General features: G+C 35.5%; 1 protein-coding gene across 2 annotated transcripts in view; it reads left to right on the top strand.

The window, feature by feature from the left end:
* Positions 1-20,566, top strand: part of LOC145681222 (E3 ubiquitin-protein ligase SIAH1B-like) — a 44,919-nt gene extending 24,353 nt beyond the window's left edge. For both annotated transcript variants that reach the window (XM_081752763.1, XM_081752762.1), the window contains exon 2: positions 18,002-20,566. In XM_081752763.1, coding sequence (XP_081608889.1) covers positions 18,002-18,734 — 733 coding nt within the window. In that variant the 3' untranslated portion in view covers positions 18,735-20,566. The remainder of the gene's footprint in view (positions 1-18,001) is intronic.
* Positions 20,567-20,908: the final 342 nt, after the last annotated feature.

The following is a 20,908-nucleotide window of genomic DNA, read 5'->3' as shown; positions in this document are numbered from 1 at the left end:
GGTGCTTCTACCTTCTCTACTGTCCAATATAGACCTTTACGTCAACAATCTGAATCCTCCGAATAAGAAAAAAATCGTCACTCAGCCTCGCACAATGATACCTCTATGATGGAATGTATGGTGGAGGACGATCATAATAATTTCCTTGTTTTTTAATGGTAAAACGAAAAAGAGGAAACGTAGTAAGGCTTTAGTCGTTGTTAATTCTATCCCATAATAGTTCTTCTGCAATGTAATATGAGTGGCTACTCTACTCACTTCAGAGAACTTAAACACCTTTCAGCTGTTATTCAGCCGGTCATTCTCTTCAAGAAACTCATCTTAGTGCTACTTGCTCTTCTGTTTTCAGCCACACTGTTTACTGCCATGCCAAGGACAATGATGATGATCGTGCAGCTGGCGGAGCAGCAGTTGGAATACATGACAAATATCATTCCACTTCTGTCCAGGTGATCAGCGATTTCCAGGTTCTAGCTATTGGAGTTTCCTTTGGGCAATCGATTACTTTCTGCGATAACTACATCACAACGCCTGGAGCTTTCACAACGGCTGATCTAGATAATATATCGTCAACCCCCACATCCAGTTATTCTAATGGAATACTTGAATTCTTAAGAAATTCTCCTCATACTGAGCGTCGAGGTCGAGAATTTGCAAATTTTCTCGATATTTCACACCTTATTAAATCATAGCAGTCCAACACATTTTACTACTACCACAGCAACGTATTCACATCTGGATCTTCATCTGCAGCCCACCACTTGCAGTTAATCTTGAGAGGCATGTCTACCATGATTTGTGGCAGTGATCTCTTTTCACTTATACTCACTTGGCTACCTGCTTTACAATTTACTCACTTCGGTCGTTACGATCACCGCCTTGCAGACCGAGGGCAGTTTTCTTTCAGCTTTGTCTTCCAGAAAACCAGCTGTTTGCTAATGAACAACTTAAGACCTTTCACGCTTGCTAATGCCTCGATTCTATTGTTACATGGGGCTCCTCGTAAACGTACTGTATTTTGGTGGTCGGTAAAAAGACGTCAAGCTATTCTCGCACGACGCAGAGCACTTCGTCGCTTTAGCCGTGGTCCCTTTGCTGACAATTTGTCACAGTTTCGTTGCCTTTCTGTCAGAGTGAGCCATTTGATTAAAGAGAGGAAACCACATAGTTGGTGCGACTATGTCTCCAGTTTAACTTCAGGTGTTTAGTAAATGCTATTTGGTCCAAAGTTCATCTTCAGGCTATTGCACTGCCGTCGAACTTTGTGCGTTACTTGTGTAAAACGAATTAGTTACTAACCAAAAACAGATGGCCAATGAATTGTCAGCATTTTGATGCAATTCCTAGTTCGGCTAATTATTCGCCTGGCTTCCTTAAAGCAGGAGCAGAATGTAGACCCCTTATAGTTTACGTTACCAAACAATGAAGATTAGAACTTGCATTTTTACTGCTACTGAACTATCACTGCTCTCACTAGCACTAAAGTCACTGTACGTGGACCATATTCTTACTTCTGTGATATGTTTCTCAATCTTTGCCACTTGTAAACATCTACAAGTATTAGATCCCTATAATCATATCTGAAAGTAGGATTCTTTTCTGCTACGTAGAGATCCAGCTATAGGCCAGTTTCCTTAACAAGTTGTTCATGAAAGTTACTGAAGATGATGATTCAATGTACGCTTTGGAAACATACTTCTTCCTTTATAATCTTCAATGTTATTTCCCGAACTCCCACTCCATTACTGGTCATCTTACTCCTCTTGAGTGCAATCCAGAATGCTTTTTCTCATCGCCAACATCTGATCGGTATGCTTGATCTTCTGAAAGCTTACCACATCAATTGGCGTTACAGAATTTTACGTCAGCTGCTACATTGCTGAGTACGAGGCCGTATGGGCTTGTTTCAATACCAGTTTCTTGGAGATCGATACTTTTCCCTTGGCTATGTGGACAGCATACGCGCTTTTGATGTAGGAGACCCAGGTTCGGTTCCCGGCGGGAGTTGATGTGGCTCGAATTGCATGTTAAGCTATAGGTCCACGTCTTATATAGCCTCGCTGCTGAACGGGATGCTAAACTCAAATCAAATCCAAACTTTGCTCTGGCAATAAATGGTTCTATGGCACAAATACTTTCCTCCGATCATGGAATATTTGTGGACGACCTGGCAATTTATTGCCACTCTCTGTGTTGCTGCTAGACAATTACAAGGCGCTGAACGAGCTTTGACCTTGATCAGCGACAACTGGATTTATTTTTACCATCAACAAGATTGTCTACTTTTGTCGCTTACGCAATTGTGCGCATCATCCAGATCTTTCCTGGACCATACGAGCTTGTCTTTTGTTGACATCTGATTTCTGGGCCTTCAATTTGATCACCGGCTGTCTTGGGCAGTCCATCTACAAGAGCTAAAATATCGCTGTGTACGAGAACTCAGTCTTTTAAGAGCGTTGTCTCATATTTCTGGGGGTGCTGGTCGCATTGTCCTAAGATTGTATTGCACCTTATTTCGTTAAAAGTTTGACTATGTATGCATTGTTTATGGATCCACCAGAACTATCACGTTACGTTAACTGAACTTTGTCCATCTTGGCATACATTTGGCAATCCCAGCTTGTATATTAAAGCGCACGAGACATTTGTAACTCAGCACCATCATCGGCAGATGCTCTATTTTGCTCTATGGCAGAAAATCAATGCCACACCATCCTTAATCTTCACACCTTAAATTGGAGTTCGCCACCAACAGTAGCAGGCACAATTCAACGCTAGCAGAATTTTTGGAATCCGTGCTCTGGTGTTTTTGACTGACTTTGCCGTTAAAATTTTTTTTTAAATTAAGTATTGTTTATTTTTGTTGATAATTTATATTATTAATATTCATATTTAAGCAATTAACTGTAAAGCTTATTTTGCTAACTAGATTAGGCCTGGCTTTTAGAAATGAATGTAGGCCTATATTGATTGCCAACAGGAGGAAGGGGAATACCGACTTTTGTTTCTATTTTTCCTTTTGATATGTGGTATAAGAGGATCGGCTGTTGTATTTTTGAGTAACCATTCAGGATTCGTGTTTTCTCTCTCTGTCTCTTGTATATTAATTATATCTTTACTTCTTCTGTAAAATAAACTTCTTTGCTCATATAGAGAAATTAAAACATGTGGTCCTGTTTCTACTGAGACAAATTTTATGTTTGCGTTCAATTGAAAATGAAATGAAATCTTTAAGTTTTACATCCTATGGTTATGCCAGCTAGGCTAAAGGAGACGGTGATGATGAGAAATGTGTGAAATGGTGGAATGAAGAAAGTGGGAGGAAAGGGAGAACCCCGAGAAAACCCACGAGCATGGTGTTTGTCCACCTCAAAGTCCACACGGCGCAAAACTGGGATCGAACCAGGACCCAAAACACCGGAGGTGAACGCTTTAGCACTGAGCCACCGCGCCCCCTGCGTTCAATTAAATGCCGACCCTTAGCCTTGATAAGAGTTTTACGAATTCCAGGCATATGTTTGATTAATTTATCCAACTTTTGCGAAGCTTTGCGACTCCGGTAGCTCTGAAGAGCTTTCTAAAGACCTTTGTATATATCTACTGAGTGTCATGTCAAGTTCATCTTACAACAGCTCGATGAGTAACAAATCCGGTAGCTGTGACGATTATTTAATTTGTTATGTAAGCGTTTTCTTTGGATTGCAGATATGGGGCAGTAGCTTGAAAGAATGTTTGAGATGGTAATTCTGTTGTAGTACAAAGCTACTGCCCCAAATCCACGTTCTTGATGGAATTCCATGCCTGACTTAAACGTTGTAAAACACGTTTTTGTCCATTATTCCAATAATTCGAACTGAATTATCAACTTGGTAGTCCGTAAAGCATACCCAAGCAGTGACGCTACCTTCTCAGCAACTTCTGCATGTAATTAATACACGGTAAGGATGAAAAAGCTTTTCGGGAACGACGCTAAAACCTTTAGCGCTGGAAGGCGAAAAGTTGGAATTTAGGTAAGTAGGCCCAGAATGCTCTCTTCCATTGTTCGTAGTTCCAATTTTCATTTTATTTTATTCTTTTTGGTCCAGTAGTATATTTTTGTAATGTTTTCTCCTTTATGGAATAGTTTCTTTATCGCAATCCTACCACGAAAATAATAGATCTAAAGGCGCTGGTCACCGTATAATTTGATACCGATTCGAAATAGCTCTTCCATAGTTCTACTGTTTATTTCGGAACGGTTAACGTCTATTTCGTTTACTTGTTTATCCAGTGAACTCGTTCTTAAGAGAAGTTATTATTTTTAGACAATCATTGTGTTTCCGTGTAATATTCACACCACTTTGCGACTATCTTAAAAGAGTCCGACACGCGGCTCCGCCCGAACACTGAGCGATTTTTCGAACTCCCTTCTCAAAATAACCACTTGAACACGTGCTTCGTCTCTTAGTTAAGTATCTTTTCCGTATTTCATAGTATTTACATATTCTTCACACTGTTCAAATTGTTCACGCGAATGTATACAGTACGATCGCATATCTGAGATTTGCATCTAGTTTTGGCGATATTACAAGATTGATTACCGTATACTAACTGTTCGTTGAAGTAGAGAGAGATTTACTGACAAGGGTTTATACTCTAATAGATGTCGTTGAACGATACCATCAGAGTGACGTTAGTTGTCTGTTCATTATGTGTTTGTTTTGCTAAGCACTTTTCGTCAATAAAATTTTTGTCTGTGTAAAGAACCATGAGTTTTCGTATCTTTATATGCACAACATTGTTTATTTTCAAAACAGTCCAATAAACATGGTTTTGCATGGACGCAAATGTCTTATTTTGAAAGTTCTGAAAAATGAATTGTGAGCTGAAACTTTTGACAATGAGAGTAGACAAAGAGTAGAACTAAAGCAGTTGAGTTATGTGTGTTAAGACATACAGGCAGTATGTTTTATGGCCATAGCAACGTCTCAAAGTGGAATTACCCGAAATTCTGCATTAATTGTGCAACAACCAAATACATGGAGATATCCTATTAGCTATGCAGTCAACCAGAAAATAATTCTTGAAAACCTAAAAGAAAACTAGTGTATTTTGTGCTGCGCGAGTTGTATTGGTTTTGATCACAGGGCCACTACTTGCGTGTTAGGCAAAACTTTCCGAATCTCTCTGACACGCTTTGGTTCAATAAACATCAGAGCTAAAAGTAGTATGTAACATTTGTAGCTGAGTCACTTTCTTACACCTGCGAATAGAAGATGGTGAATTTCATGGGAAACTTAAGGCTACCAATATAAATCTTAAATTCCATTGCACTACCTTACTCCGTTTTACGTTGTTAATGGGTCAATCCATTTCAAATTACCCAGCCAATGTTACGAACATTTTTTTTATTTTCCTATTTTTTTCTATCATGAGTTTCCTATAGGTAGATAGTCTCAAAACACTGAAAAAAATTTATAAGCCATATTTTTTTTCTGCCAGCCATTTGTAAAATGGCGGTTGGGCAAATTTCGATTTTAAAAAACGTGGTTTCCGGAAAGTTCAATTGCCAGGCTATTTTTAAAGATATCAGAAGAATCAAGGCCAGTGTGTTCAGCATGAAATGAACTTCAGGTATACATTATTTTAATTTTTATCATGTAAGAGTCAGTTAAACTCTTTACTGTAAAAATTCGAAAAAAATGTATTAATCCTTATTTTGAAAATCATTAATTTTATGAAGGAAAAGAGACTCACTAATGATGTGTTATTTCTATGTTGAATACTTACATCACTACCTGCAGTATAAATTTTAGTCCTGAGGATGCTCTCCTTTTTTTCTAGAGTTGTTCAGAAATGGCCGAAAGCCTGTTAATGTCAATTTTCTCAGGTCAATATCTAAAGAGGAACTGAACGAAAACAACTGAAAATTTTACAGAATGTTCTTTATACTAATAGGAATATCTCAAGAAAATTGTGACTGAGACTCAACTACATTTAGAGTAATAGAGCAGTGAATTTCAGTAAAGACTCTACCCTTCTACAAGCCCATGCAGTGCCAAGATAGCAAACTAAGGCTTGGAATTATTATAATTGACAAAGGTCAAATGATATTTAAATCATTACAGCAGGGATGCAAATAATCACTCGCCCACTAATAACCTCTCGGGGAGAGTGGTTTTTCGGCGTGAGCGAGTTTTTAATATTACTATTATTTATTTCAAACTGTAAAGACTGGGATGTGGGCTACTAACTTTTTTCTTGGGCTAGTAAAATTTTGTACCTTATTTGCATCCCTGCATTACAGACAATAAATGATCAAATGTTTCTACTTTTAAATAACAATGGGCAATGCTAACAATAGGTGAGAGTTCTAATTCTTAAACTTAACTTCCCGATACATTTTACTGTACTACACTTACATACAGTATACATACAATAATGTTCATATATTGATATTTAAAAGTTTTTCTTGCCACCTGCAATTTTTATTATAGATTAAATAAACACGATATTTCATTGTATATATCATCTACATTGTGTATTCTACCAGTCACTGTTGTGAGTTTCAATGGAGTAACTTTTTGTATTATTTCCTTTGCAAGCACCCAAGCAGCATCAATTTTAGAAAGTTAAAGGGCAGTTCTTGGTCCAGAAGGATGATAGAAATGCACCAAAACATCACTATTATTTTCAATTATGTCTTCGTTTTCCAAGCCACCACTTCTCATCATATATACAAGCATTATTTCTGAAACATAAATTTGCAAAAAGTATTGAGGGTTGATTATCATGAAAGTTGGAGCCTTTGGAAGTAAGAAAACATCTTTTTTGATCGTCACATATGGGGAGATATTTGTGATAGCTTCTTGTTCCTTTCACCGGTAAACAACATTCAAATCTCTGTTTTTTTTTCCATGTGTTCGATTTCAGCTGAAGAAACATACATATATATATATATATATATATATATATATATATATAACTCCAGTAATATTCTTTCGACAGTATTTTAACATATCTTGTGCAGTCAGGATCTGTTCTGTGTAAGGTTTTAGAAGGAAAGTTCGTGTAACTTCTCGGTTTGTTGTTTCCCCTATCCCATTCACAAGAATTCTTCCTGTGTAATGAGGCAAAGAAATTCCACTCTGCAAGTAAACCAAAAGCATGTGTGTGTGTTGGCAGACATTAATAAAGATTTTCTTATTTTTGTACTGGCTGCTTGCGCCATCACTAAAGTAAATCACATTAGGCATATTCTTAATTTCCTTAATAAGGTAATGTTGAAATGTGTATACAGTTGTGGTATTGTGATCAAGGTTCTCACTAAGTATACAAATAGATTTCCAACATACTTTGTCGTCCTTTTTTAAACTAAATAACGAACGGATTCAGTGTCGCTTGTGTATTAGTCCAGTGAAAACTTAATTGAATCCTGTATTGTAAATGTATAGTTTTTTGTAAAATCACCGATCAATCAACATTTGGTTTGTCAGGTTTCCTTTCGTTTCCTTGAAACACTGAACTTCAGCTTTTGGGATAAAGTGATGAGATTTTAAAAGCAGAAGCTTGTCAACAAGGGAATGCAAAAATTCGTCACTGGGCGGGCATTATCTATGTAATGAGCTCAGCTCTATCGGTTTGTACTCACTGTTTGAAAATTATTTCGTGAGGCAATATATCAAGTTCATTTTCAAGATCTCAAGTAGTGCATCTGGTCCAGGACGTTCTGCACAGATGCCAAGCATACATATTACGTTATCAATATCGCATACCATTAAAGCTATAAGGTCTTTTTAATTTGCATTAAGCTTTGTTCCTTCTATCATAATCTGTGTTTTGATGATGCTTGCAAACGCATACAATATGAGTTCCTGATGATCCTGGAAGGACGCATCACTTCGGTCGTAGAGCGCAAAAGATAGAGCGGCCTATTTTGTGATTTGGGTATTTCAGTTTATAGAGGCTGCAGAGCTTACTCAGCGAGAGGAGAATTAACTATTTTTACTTCTGCATCTTAATATTGTTAATCACAGTCAGTTGCGTGGCGTAACACTTTGACGATTGTTACCGATTGTTGATGTTACAAGTATCTCTAGTTTTTCAATATCAGAAAATCTAGTACTTTTTTTATTTTAGTGTAGCAACCATTTCAAACTATAGGCATTGGCATCATTTTTTTAGGGGGGGGGTCAAATCTCACTTCATTTCCCTTGATCTTTTTGAAAAATGTGGCTATTCAGGTTCTTCCATTTTTTACTAGATAGAATCAAAACAACAACAACAACAACAATAATAATAATAATAATAATAATAATAATAATAATAATAATAATAATAATGATAAATAATAATAAATAATAAATTCCCATAGCTCAAATTAACAGTCAGTAAGAAACTATTTTGAATCAAAGCAAACATATTAAATTTGTTTGTTAGAATATCCTATGGAATATATTCTTCTTGTTCTCTATTGTTATATTATTCAAATTTAAAGGTAACATATTAATATAAAAAGTCATGCGAAAATGATATTTTAACATATAAGTCATGCACTTCGGAACATACAGTCTCACAGTGGCAGGTGTTCAATGCTATTACTATGAAAAGCCTGGTACTTATATTTGTCTGAAATTGTATACTGTTAAGACAATATAATAACCTTACGAATATGGAAATTACAGCCAAATTTCCGTCCTTGGAATGGGAAAGCAAACGAAACAGTATAGTAAAATCACTGCCAGCTCGATCCTATTTAGCGAGAGGAGAGTGGGTAGAGTAAACATGCTGATGATATTTTAGATTCTCCTTGTTTTGACAGGGAACGTTCCTATTTTATCCTGTTCCACTCAGCCGAACGGTAACATAAGGGCCATTCCGAACGTCCAAATACGAGCGCGCAGGATGCTTCTGGCTGGCACGTTGAAAGGTACTTCTGGAGTGAATGACCGCTATCGGGGTTCGCGTTACCTCTGAAATCTGCGGTATCAACAACAGTATGTTCCTTTTTGGCGCTAGCATGTTGTGTTCATTCACATTGTAAATGCGGCATAGGCCGCCTGAACTTTTTTTTTTAAAAAAAAAGAAAGAAAAGGAAAATATGTAAACATCTTCCCATGTTGATGATGAAATTTAGAGACATATGAAAACCACGGAAAACTGTCATATTTTACCGTTACCGCCGGTAACAGCGGTAATATGCACTACACGTCCCTGATCACAGTTGAAATACACTCCTCTTTACTAGGACATAGAAGATTATTTTCATCATCCTCGTAAAATTCTGTCACACAATTAATAATAACTTCACTTATTTTGTTGAATTATCTTTTTGAAAGATGCGGTAAAATACCTTGATCCTTTACTAGCTGCCTAGTTAACTTTACCATGTATTTAGGCATCAAATTATTTGATTAGTTTTTCTTTCACCATAATCTCGGCAAGAGGCTAATTATCTTAATTTTATTGTCTTTACTATAAACTTAAATATAAGTTGTTTTGGAGAAAACTTTCTTCAAGTAATGATTTAAACAAACCCAAGTTTGATACCTTGGCACTGCACGAGCGTGTAGAAGGATAGCGTTTTTACTGAAATTCACTGCTCTATTACTCTAAATGTAGTTGTTTGTCATTTTTAAAAATAGATATTCCGATTTGTACTAAGAACATTCTGTAAAATTTCCATTTGTTTTCATTCAGTCCATTTTTATATATTGACCTAAGAAAATTGACATTAACAGGCTTTCGTCCATTTTTGAACAACTATAGAAAAAAAAGAGTGCATTCTCAGGACTAAAACTTATACTACAGGTAGCTATGCAAGTATTCAACACAGAAATAACATATAATTAGTGAGTCTCTTTTCCTTCATAAAACTAATGATATTCAAAATTAACGATTGATACATTTTTTCCACTTTTTACAATAAATAAAGATTTTGACTAACTCTTACATGATAAAGAAAATTAAAATAATATACACTTGAAGTTCATTTCATGCTGAACACACTGGTTTTTGGGTTATTCTGATATCTTTAAAAATAGCTTGGCAATTAAACTTTCCGGGAACCACGTGTTTTATTAAATTTGCCCAACCGCCATTTTACAAATGGCTGCCAGAAAGAAAACTATAGCATATATTTTTTTAAATAGTGTTTTGTGACTACCTACCTATAGGGAACTCATAATAAAAAAAAATCCGGAAAATAAAGAATGTTAAGCAATAATTTTATTTAAAATTGGGTGATTTGAAATGGATTGACCCTAATCAGTTTTTTGCAGTTAAACATGGAGAGTAATCCCTACGCTGCCTGAGTGTCAGTGAACCTGTTTAAGGTTTCAACCGATATGCATTTAAATTGTGTATATACGGCTTTGGGTAAACACATTTTCAGGGTGCATACTTCATTTGTTTTCTTTTTTGGCTCAGGCCCGTCTTTCACATTCGGCATCTGAAACTTTTGACCGGAACGGGTTATCATCATTGTCATTTATTTGTTTTCTTATCTTTATTGGATATCCATTTTTGAAAGAAAAAGGTGAAAGGGAAAAGGGAAAGAACAAAGAAACAACAGCACAAGAACAAAACAAACAAACTAGAATAAACTATGAAAAAATTAACAATTTTCTTGCGAAGTGCTACTCAGCTTAACAATATCTGCACCTATCCTGAACTATACTACTTAGTATTTCAATTCCTAATCCAACAACTACAATAGTATGAAATACGATACAAAATACTTAAATAATACATTCTATTGTTATTATCTACTTATCTATCTATATTATCTAATCTACTCTTCTATTTTCTTATTATTTGTTTTTTATATATTATTTCCCTATAGTTCTTAACCATTTAATTCATAGTGATTGATTTCTTTTCTTAATTATTATTTTTTTAAAGATTGTAGTATTATGTTTTTTAATTACCTAGTTTCTAATTTTATTTGTTTAATTCTAATTATGGGTTCCGCATTCTTATTTAATGGTTTGCTATATTATTTATTATCTTATGCATTTATTAGTTAGGCTACAATTTATCCTTTTTTCCTCTACTTATTATTCCACATGAGTGTTTAATAATGATGTTTAATTAATTTTATATTTACTTTATTAATTATTTAAATTGAAATATTGTGTTGCTTCATCTTCTTTCTTCGGTTTTCACCGTATGACAATGGTTCCTCTCCTGTATACTGTATGATTGTTTATCAAACTGCACTCTTCTTCACTTTCCACAACAAAACAGTCAACTACGGTTTTTCACTGTATGATTGGTTCTCTCCTGTGGTCACGGAACACATTTACCCTAACATACCAAAAATTTACACTAACATTTCACTTCACTAATAACTTCCAATCTTATATGACCTAAATTTTAATTGTTATTCGTGAAATATTTTGTGAGTGTTTTCAGTTCCATGTCCATGCCATATCACAGTCCTGTATGTGCTGACTTGAGGTCCAGGACCCACTCAGAGCACTTAGTGTAGGTCCTGGTCCGTTGTGTCCTTCCGCCCGCACACCCAGACTGGGACCGTCATTTCGGTCAAGGTCGACTGAAGCGGTCACTAAGTTCACTATCTCTGAGACCCTCCTCTTCACTTATCGTCCATGACGCAAGGAGGTACATCCAAAAACTCGAAAACCCGGAAACCACGAACACAAAAGCGCACATGCAACACACACACACACAAAAGACCATACGCATCCGGAATTCCATCCGGTGTAAACCGGGGATGCGATGATTCACTCGCTTCTCTTCCCCCGGGGGGCATGGAAAACCAGTACCATCCTATAGATTTTCTTCGGTCCAGAAGATTTCATTCATTCAAAAACACTCAGTCACATCCACTCTAATTCTATTTACATTTATGCAATGCTTATTTGTTTTCATTGTAATAAGTTCTTATTTCAGAATAGTTCTTTGCAATTCGCTTTAACTAACTCACTCTATGGCCTATGGAACCCGGAGGTTCAATGCCGCGTTCACAAAAGCTCTCCACTGACTTCTATCCTTAGCTAACAGCATCCAGTTTCTACTTTGAATTTCAATCTCGGCGAGATCCATCTTAATATTGTTCTCCCATCTGCGCCTAGGTCTTCCTAATGGTCGTTTTCCGATTGGTCTTCCAGTCAAGACTTTGAAAGAGTTTCTACTTTCTTCCATTCTAGCTACATGACCTGCCCACCTAAGCCTCCTACACTTGACGACCCTAACAAAATTGGCAAACCCTATAAATTATGTAGTTGCTCGTTATGAAGTTTCCGCCATTCCGCATTCCCGTTCCTCTTGGATTCGAATATTCCTCTCAGGATCTTGTTCTCAAATGCTTTCAGTCTATGTTCTTCCCTCAGAGTAAGTGACCATGTTTCGCAGCCATACAGAACAACAGGCATGATTATCGTTTTATATCTTTAAGCTTCAAATTCCTCGACAGAATTCGCGACGACAAGAGATTTTGAACCGAATGGTAACACGAATTCCCTGCTTTTAGTCGACATTTAATTTCTCCGTGAATATGATTTTCGTCTGTTAATATTGATCCTAGATATTTGAAACTATCCACTTTATCAAAAGTATTATTTAATATTTTAACGCATCCATAATTTGCCGTATTCCGGTCCAGACGCACTTCCATGTATTTAGTTTTATCTGCATTTACTTCTAAACCCATGTCCCTGCAAGCGTTTAATAAGATCTCTGCATTTCTTTCTATTGTTCTCCTATCATCCCCTATTAAATTTACGTCATCAGCATATGCCATAACCTAGTGAATACCATTCAACTGTAGGCCCTGGTTGCTATCTTTGATTTTCCTTATAGCGTATTCCAGAACAAAGTTAAATAATAATGGCGACAACGCATCTCCTTGTTTCAGGCCATTTTCTACGTGAAAGCTCGTGGACAAAAATTCTCCTACCCGGACTTTACTTTGGGGTTCATTTAAACATATCTTAATTAATCTAATTAGTTTCCTCGGTATTTCAAGTTCTGTAAGAACGTTGTATAATGATTCTCTCCTAACCGAGTCGTACGCCTTCCTAAAATCAATAAATAGTTGATTTACCGGGGTATTGTATTCCCACTTTTTTTCGAGTATTTGGCGAATGGTAAATATTTGGTCGATAGTTGATTGATTTCGTCTAAATCCGCACTGATAATCTCCAATAATTTCATCTGCGTATGGGGTCAGTCTTGCTAATAGAATATTTGAAAGAATTTTATAGGATGTTGACAGAAGAGAAATGCCTCGATAATTATTAGTCAGTTTAGTCGCCTTTCTTGTGAATTGGAACAATGATTGATTCTTTCCACTCTTGTGGCAATTCTTCCTTGTTCCAGATAAGGAGAATGAGTTTGTGTATCTTGTTCCACAATATTTCGCCTCCAGCTAAAATTAACTCAGCCGGAATTTTATCTACACCCGGAGATTTGTGTTTCTTTAATTTCTTTATAGCGGTTTCTACTTCTATTCGGTTGGGTTCTGGAATATACGGATCTGCGGTGTGTGTCTCCTTTTCTCCACGCACACTAGTTTTTGGTTGCGTGTTAAGCAAATCGTCAAATAAATCTTTCCATCTATTTAAGATGCTATCCGTGTCAGTGAGAACTGTACAGTCAGATTTCTTTAATATATAAGCACGATGTTGATAGCCATTTTTAAATTCGTTGATTCCCTTATACTTGTCCCGTATGTTTTTACTTTTACTATTATCTTCAAGTTCCTTAATTTTAGCTTTCAGAAAATCGCGTTTCTTTGTTCTAAAAGTTTTGGAAGTTTCCCGCCGAATATCTGCAAACTTTTGTGTATTTATTTCATTCGGATTTTGTAGCCAGCGTAATTTTGCCTGTTTTCTCTTCTCTACTAGTTTTGTGCATTCCTGGTCGAACCATGGTTTGTTCCTACGTATTTCCTCATGTCCCAATTTTTCTTTTGCTGAAATTTTAATGCCATCTCTAATTTCAATCCAGGTATCCTCAACACTAGTTCATTCCGAATCTTCTAAAGTCGAGAATCTATTCGAAACATCAATCTGGTATTTCTCTCTTACCTGGCTCTCTTCTAATTTCTTTAAATTGAATCTCTCCGTTTTCGTACAATGAATATTACCTTTATTCAACGTTAGCCTCTCTCGTATTATCGCTGCTACAAAGTAGTGGTCAGTGTCACAATCAGCCCTTCTAAACGACCGGACATCAATTATGCTAGATTGCCTTCTTCTATCTACTAAAACGTGATCAATTTGATTTATGTATTTTTCCGTCTGGTGATGTCCAAGTGTATTTATGAACGTCGCGATGTGGGAATTTTGTACTCTTCACGATTAGGTTTTTGGATGTTGCAAAGTTCACGAGTCTAACACCGTTGTCATTACTTTCCTTATGCAGACTTTCGTTCCCTACGAGGGTCACTACGAAAATTTTGAGATGTGAAATAACATACATACTTAAAATCAATTTAACACTTACATTTTCTCAAAGTATTTGACATGTACATTTAAAACAATAATATCACACCACCGTCCCTTAAGAGTAATAAAAGAAAGTCTGTCAGTAACAAATTCAACCCGTTTAATTGCTGGTAATATCGTTTATGAACGAAAAACCCTGTTCCTAACTGATGATTTTTATTTCCTTCCCCGTAAAAGAACTTAAAATTTCCGGAATTCACAGATCCATTTCCTTCCCACCTAACTTCCTGAACTCCTACTACGTCCATCCTGTATTTCTCTAACTCACTCGTTACGGATTTTTGACGCGCCTGCCCTATAAAGACTCCTAATATTCCATGTTCCAAATCTCATGTCCATTTTCTTTAGCTGAGGTCGTGCCAAGTTATCAGTCCTTGTCCGAGGCTTTTGTGAATATTTCTGAACAAGTGCTTTTTTTTACAGGATGGGGTTGTTAGCCCTACCCAAACCCCCAAGCTGGAGGACCACTCCTAGTCGGCTGTCCGCGACTGCTTATTCAGTATATTCGCAGCTAACCTCTATATCTAGAGACTTTCTCCTCGATCCGTAACCTGAGGACGCGCCATGCCGTGGTGACAGGAATCCACGTTACACGGTTGCAATTCGCTTTAAGATATTAAAATCATTTTCGTTTTCGATTATTTGTATTGGATTTTTACGTCTGATATTTTCCCTCTGGTATTACATCTTCTGTCAGAGGGCACCAAAAGATGTGGTGCTTTGGTGTTCCTATTTCGCCGCATTCACAGATTGTATTCTCTTTGGCCTTTATTCCATACAAATAAGTTTCATAAGGGCCATGCCCAGTTAGAAAGTGAATGACTCCTGGACTTGGATCTAGATGTTTTAATTTTTTCCTTTTATTAATTGTTAGAATAATACCCCATAATCTTCTTGATTTGAGTTTGTCCATCCTAAGTTCCATATTTCTTCTATAGTTTCTTCGATCTCCTTCTTTGTTGTTACTGCTTTGCCTGGAAGATCTATTTCGTTTTCTTTTCTTTTTAGCCAGTAGAATGCTGCTCTTTGTAGTATTACCAGATGTAGTGGTTTCATGTGTAGTAGTATACATAATGCTTCATTTGGCAATGTGTTAAAGGCTCCACTTAGTCCTATAAGTAAATTTCTTTGAGGCCTTTTTTTATGGAATCTAATATTTTTGTTCTCGAAAATTCGATGTACCCATAGACTTGAAGTGTATGCTATAGTCGCACATAGTATTGTATCATAGTATAGCTTTAATATTTTATTTGGTAACTTGTATGTATTTTTGTTAATTGTCATTAGTTTGTTGGCAATTTTATTACTCTTTTCAACTATATATTGTACATATTTCCCAAAGTTTAAATTTTCATCAATTGTTATACCTAATGATTTAAATTCTGTTACCCTTTTTTGATTTAATATCTTTATTTGTGGTTCCCTAGTTAATTTAGTTCCAAAAAGCATATACTTAGTTTTTTTTTCACTGATAGCTTTAATTTATTTTCAAAACACCAATTATATAGACTTTCCACTACTTGGTTAGTTTTTGTTTCTATTTCTCTTCTGGAATTTGCCGAGGTTATTATTACAATATCATCAGCAAAGGCTATGGTTCTATCTATTGACTCATTCTTTGCCATTTTCTCCAGGCAAGGCTGTAGTTGTATATCCCACATCAGGGGTCCCAAGATTGAACCTTGTGGACAGCCCTTTTCATTTTGTATTTCTTTATCTCCCATTTCTGTTTGTATAACTATTTTTCTGTGTTAGAAATAATCTTTTATTACATTTTGCAGATACTGTGGAAGCCTTAATTTCTTCAAATTCTCTAATAACGCTGGTATCCATAAATTATCGAATGCTCCCTCAATGTCAACAAACAACACTAGAGCATATATTTTTTTTTTGTAGCTACTATTTTGTATTTGTTCTTTAAAACATTCAGTGTATCCTCGGTCGATATTCCCGCGCTAAAACCATATTGTAGGGTGTCGTTCTGTGTATTTCTATACTAGTTTATCCTATTAGCTATAACACTGTCATAAATTTTGCTTATGTTTTTTAGTAAACATATTGGTCTGTAGGCACCAGTTTCTAAGGGGTCTCTGTCCAGGCTCTTAAGTAGTATAATTAACTTCGAAATTTTCCATTCATTTGGGAATGTTTGTTTGTTTAACAATATGTTGTAAAGTCTTGTTAAGTAAGGGACACTTCATATCCAAAACTGGCATATTCATTCAGGTATTAATATGTAACTATCGGATGCGAGGAAGCTATTTGGCTACCTTAATTTCAGGAATAACCAGTTCTGGATTGATTGTTTAATTCGGCTAACGAAATTAAGTACTGATGTACACAGAATTTTAATAAAGGAAGGGGTAGGTTCAATCACTTAATCTCATCCTTTCAAGACATGCTTGATTTTTGTATCATATTTTAATATAGTAAATGCTCATTTTTTGCATATCTTTCTAAAGGGGAGTAAACCCGGAAACGCTCTTGCATATGCCACTGTAATTAAGAAAACCAGCTGCAAAATCGATATCAAAGATGGATGGTAAGAATTTCAATGACATTAGTTTATGATGTACAACAGTGCATTCAGTAAGTTCTGGAACAACCTCGAAATAAAATACTTACGATGCCTCAAAAAATTATTACCAAGTCAGTTTTCTATATTCATCTCTTCGTACACCACATTCACGGGACCGTTCATTGTGGCTCTGGAATGCCACAGAAAAGTCAACTGAAATGCTGTTCAGTGCCGTTTTAGTTTCTCTGTTAGTATTGAATGAAGCAACGTTCTTCAATTTGCCCTCAAGGACTTCATGTTCTTCCGTAAGCTCCAATCTGACCTGAAGGCGGAGGGTTTTGAGGATGTTGCATGCGTTCAGGACCCCTGTCAGATTCGCTTGAACAGTATTCCACTAGACTACTTTCATCGTTCGTTCCTGAACCTCTACGACCAGTCCAGCAGGTGTGAACGTGGTAATACATTTTTCTAGCGTTGTTAAGCATTTTATTTCGAGATAGTCGCGAAACTTATTGACTGGACTGTGCACATATACAGAGAAATGGATTCAGATTTTGGTCAAGGATGGTACGACCAAATGTCATAAATTAATTCTATCCAATTAGTTCTATGCTCAAGGATTGCTATGTCTCAGTTCCCTCTTCGATCTGTGCACACGATGTAAGTTCCCAGTTCTATCTACAAACACACTAAAATAATTTTTCATATTTGTGATCTAAAAACATCTGACTGAAAACACAGGGTGCTCATGGAAGGTATATTGAAACAAAATTCAACTATGAACGTACGTACTGGTGTAAAAACAAGTAAACCATTAGTCGTCATTAACTCGCTTCTTTTTTCATGATACTTATATGATGCTAATATTCACACGAACAGTTTTTGTGAGCTCCACAATTTTTGTTGCATAAATTATAAAGATGTGAATAGATTTAAAAAAAATGGTTTCCAGTTTCTAATGTAATATAGAAAAGTATCATAGAAAAGTATTCTTTTGATTTATATAAATCTTTTCTTCTTGTTTTCGCAGTTCTTTAATTAATATGAGCCGAGATGAAATTCGGCAATTGATTGAATGTTCTGTTGTCGGCTGCATTACTCGTCCAGGGATCCTTTATGCTTGTAAGAATGGACACATGATATGCAGCCACTGCCGATATACTGGGGCCAAGTGCTCCAAATGTCAAACCACAGCAACTAAGAACAGAAACATCATCGCCAGTAACCTTGCCGATTTACTGCTGTTTCCGTGCAGAAGAAACTGCGGCCAGCAACTGAGTCTGTTTCAAATAGGGGAACACGAGAAACAAACTTGTATAAACCGTTTGGTAGGATGCCCTGTTCCAAAATGCCGAGCAATGGTACTAATGACAGGCTTCCATTCACATTTCACGGAGAATCATAAGGAAATACCCCAGTTTGAGTTGGACACTTCTGTGACGCTGCCGGTAAGAATTCTAAAACGATTGCCACTGCAGTGTGTGGGTATCTTGCACCACAATATTGACATATTAGTATACATTTCTTACGAAAAAGATATTGGATTTAAGGTGGTTCTGAAGAACTCTGTTGATCCACCTTCCAAAGATAAGTTTAAGATTGTGATTAAAAGTAAAAACAATGCAGTGTTAAAAACTCATACTTGTATGCCGGACATTTTTACGAAACCTGTTACTTCTTACCTAGCCATACCGCCTACGCTGGTAGACGCAATTATTGCCAGTGATCGGAATATTTCCATAGTTATCACTATGGTTCATTAATCTATCCAGTGTTTCCTTTCAAGTTGTTTAAAAAGTTATTTTTGTGTGTGTGTGGAAATAGATGAAACTTTGTTATAAAGTATGTATCAACCCAGTGTACTAGGTTTTATATTTATTTTAAAGTTATGATACTTCTAATTTTATTTTATATTGTGTATTTTAAACCCAAAGAATAAAATATTTTTCATATTAAATAAGTATATCATACATAAAGGGTATAGAAATATTTCTTATATATTGTTCAAGAGCTTTAATATGAGCATCAGGTACTTTACTCACAATGAAGCACATAGGAACGTGAAATGTTATTTATGATGCTGTGGGTATATTAAATCTCATAACTATGTGATAATGTTAATTATAGCTAGGTTTTGAACGAAGAAGGAAGCAATTGTTAATGTTAAGTAGATTCAACATACAGTACAAGGGTTGGTAACTGAGTATCGTGGCCGTTTTAAAATGTAACTTGCTGTTCAGATAGCTCTTAGTTTCTCCGCGAAAATTAGAAATTTCTTATTCAGTCTTACCTGCTAGTGATGAACTAAATCCCTTGGTTCTATTATTCTACTGCTTAGTGTTTATTTCCAAAAAAAAAAAAAAAAAAAAAGAAAAAAAGCGTTGTGACAACGTAAGTAATAAAATTGAACTTGTTTACTTCTGTGTCTGTTACCGGATTATGCCTTATAATGTATTGTGGACAGATTGTAATTGTATTACATTTCTCCGCATGTTAGAAGCTATCTGTATGGATGTTAAACAATTTAATAATAGACAAACTAGGCCCGTAATGGTATTGAGTATGTTTCCCATCTTTTATTTAGGCCATTTATTATATGTGAAGTTACACTTTAAAAAAGGAACTGAAATGTTGATAGTCTATTTAATGACTGACTTAATTCCTGAAAATTAAATTTTGTGGTAATTCTCATCTTTAAACTAAAGTTAATTTAAACCATTAAACATATGTATAATCCAAATTTATTTAGAAAAGGCAAGGTACATCTAACTAGATGAAAAACAAATTAGTAAAATCAAACAATTAAAATTTGTTAATTTCAAACAAAGAATTTTTCCTTATAAACCTAAAAAGCAAATACGGTGCAGATGTACTTAACACCGTTAAGTACAATGATCTTGGAAATACATGTAATCAAACACAAGTTTCATTTTAAACTCTACTCGTACAACACTGTTTATGCGTCATATTAATCAAATATGCATAGAATGCACCATGTGCAAACTCCATTTTCTATTACACACCTGGTATGATAATTTATTTATGCATTTACTGTAAAGATATGGGAATTGGTTCCTAAGTTTTCAAAAACTTTTTTGCATCAGTATTCAATTTATAGGAGATTGCTTGTTTTATGACAATTTCTCTTAATATGCTTTATATCTAATTAAATCTTCGAGTTGGTGAAGTATTGCAATGAAATTTCAAGTGGCATAAACTTGTGGTGTGTTTATGCACCACAACAATCCAAAGATTTAGCACGTTCTTACAATTTGGAAAGAGTGGAAGAAATAATGGGAAATGGTTTAATATAATGTGTTTAAATCTCTCTATCATCACGCACTGAATGAAATAAGTTTCTGAAGTGCAGAATTTTCTTTTTTTCTTCTTTGTTTTACTTAATATTTTATGAAAGAAGTCCAGCTTTAATTTTATTTTGAAATGTTCTGAGTTTTTCATTGCATATAACGTGATATTTTTTCAGATCATATACTTAAAATATAGCTGAATGTTTAGTTATTTATATTATTGTGTTATTTTGATACTTTTGTATGTAAAGAAAAAACAGAAATAAATGTGGTTATTTAAGGTAAAATGGTTTGATTTCACCTATATATACGTATATAATATGTATAAACTATAAAATAATTCCAGGGCTCTTCTATGGGAGAGGGAGAAAGTGAAGCAGTTGTCCCAGATCTCGCTCTTGAGGCCCCGCACCATAGAATGAAACAGTTAGGCCCTTCGGAAAAAAAGGTATACGTTTATTATTTCTAATTCGCCTTTAGGATTCAAACCTACTTAGAAAAAAGTAACGCTTTTGTGTAACGTCACACAATTATGTTCTTTAGGCTAAAGGAAACTAATGATTCGGCTAATTAAAGTGAATAATTATCAAAAAATGGAAGAATGAGAAAGTGGGAGGAAACGGAAGAAC

This window comes from Thermobia domestica, chromosome 3 (assembly GCF_964235325.1).
Source record: "Thermobia domestica chromosome 3, izTheDome1.hap1.1, whole genome shotgun sequence".
NCBI lineage: Eukaryota > Metazoa > Arthropoda > Insecta > Zygentoma > Lepismatidae > Thermobia > Thermobia domestica.
This window is presented reverse-complemented; position numbering and strand designations above follow the sequence as displayed.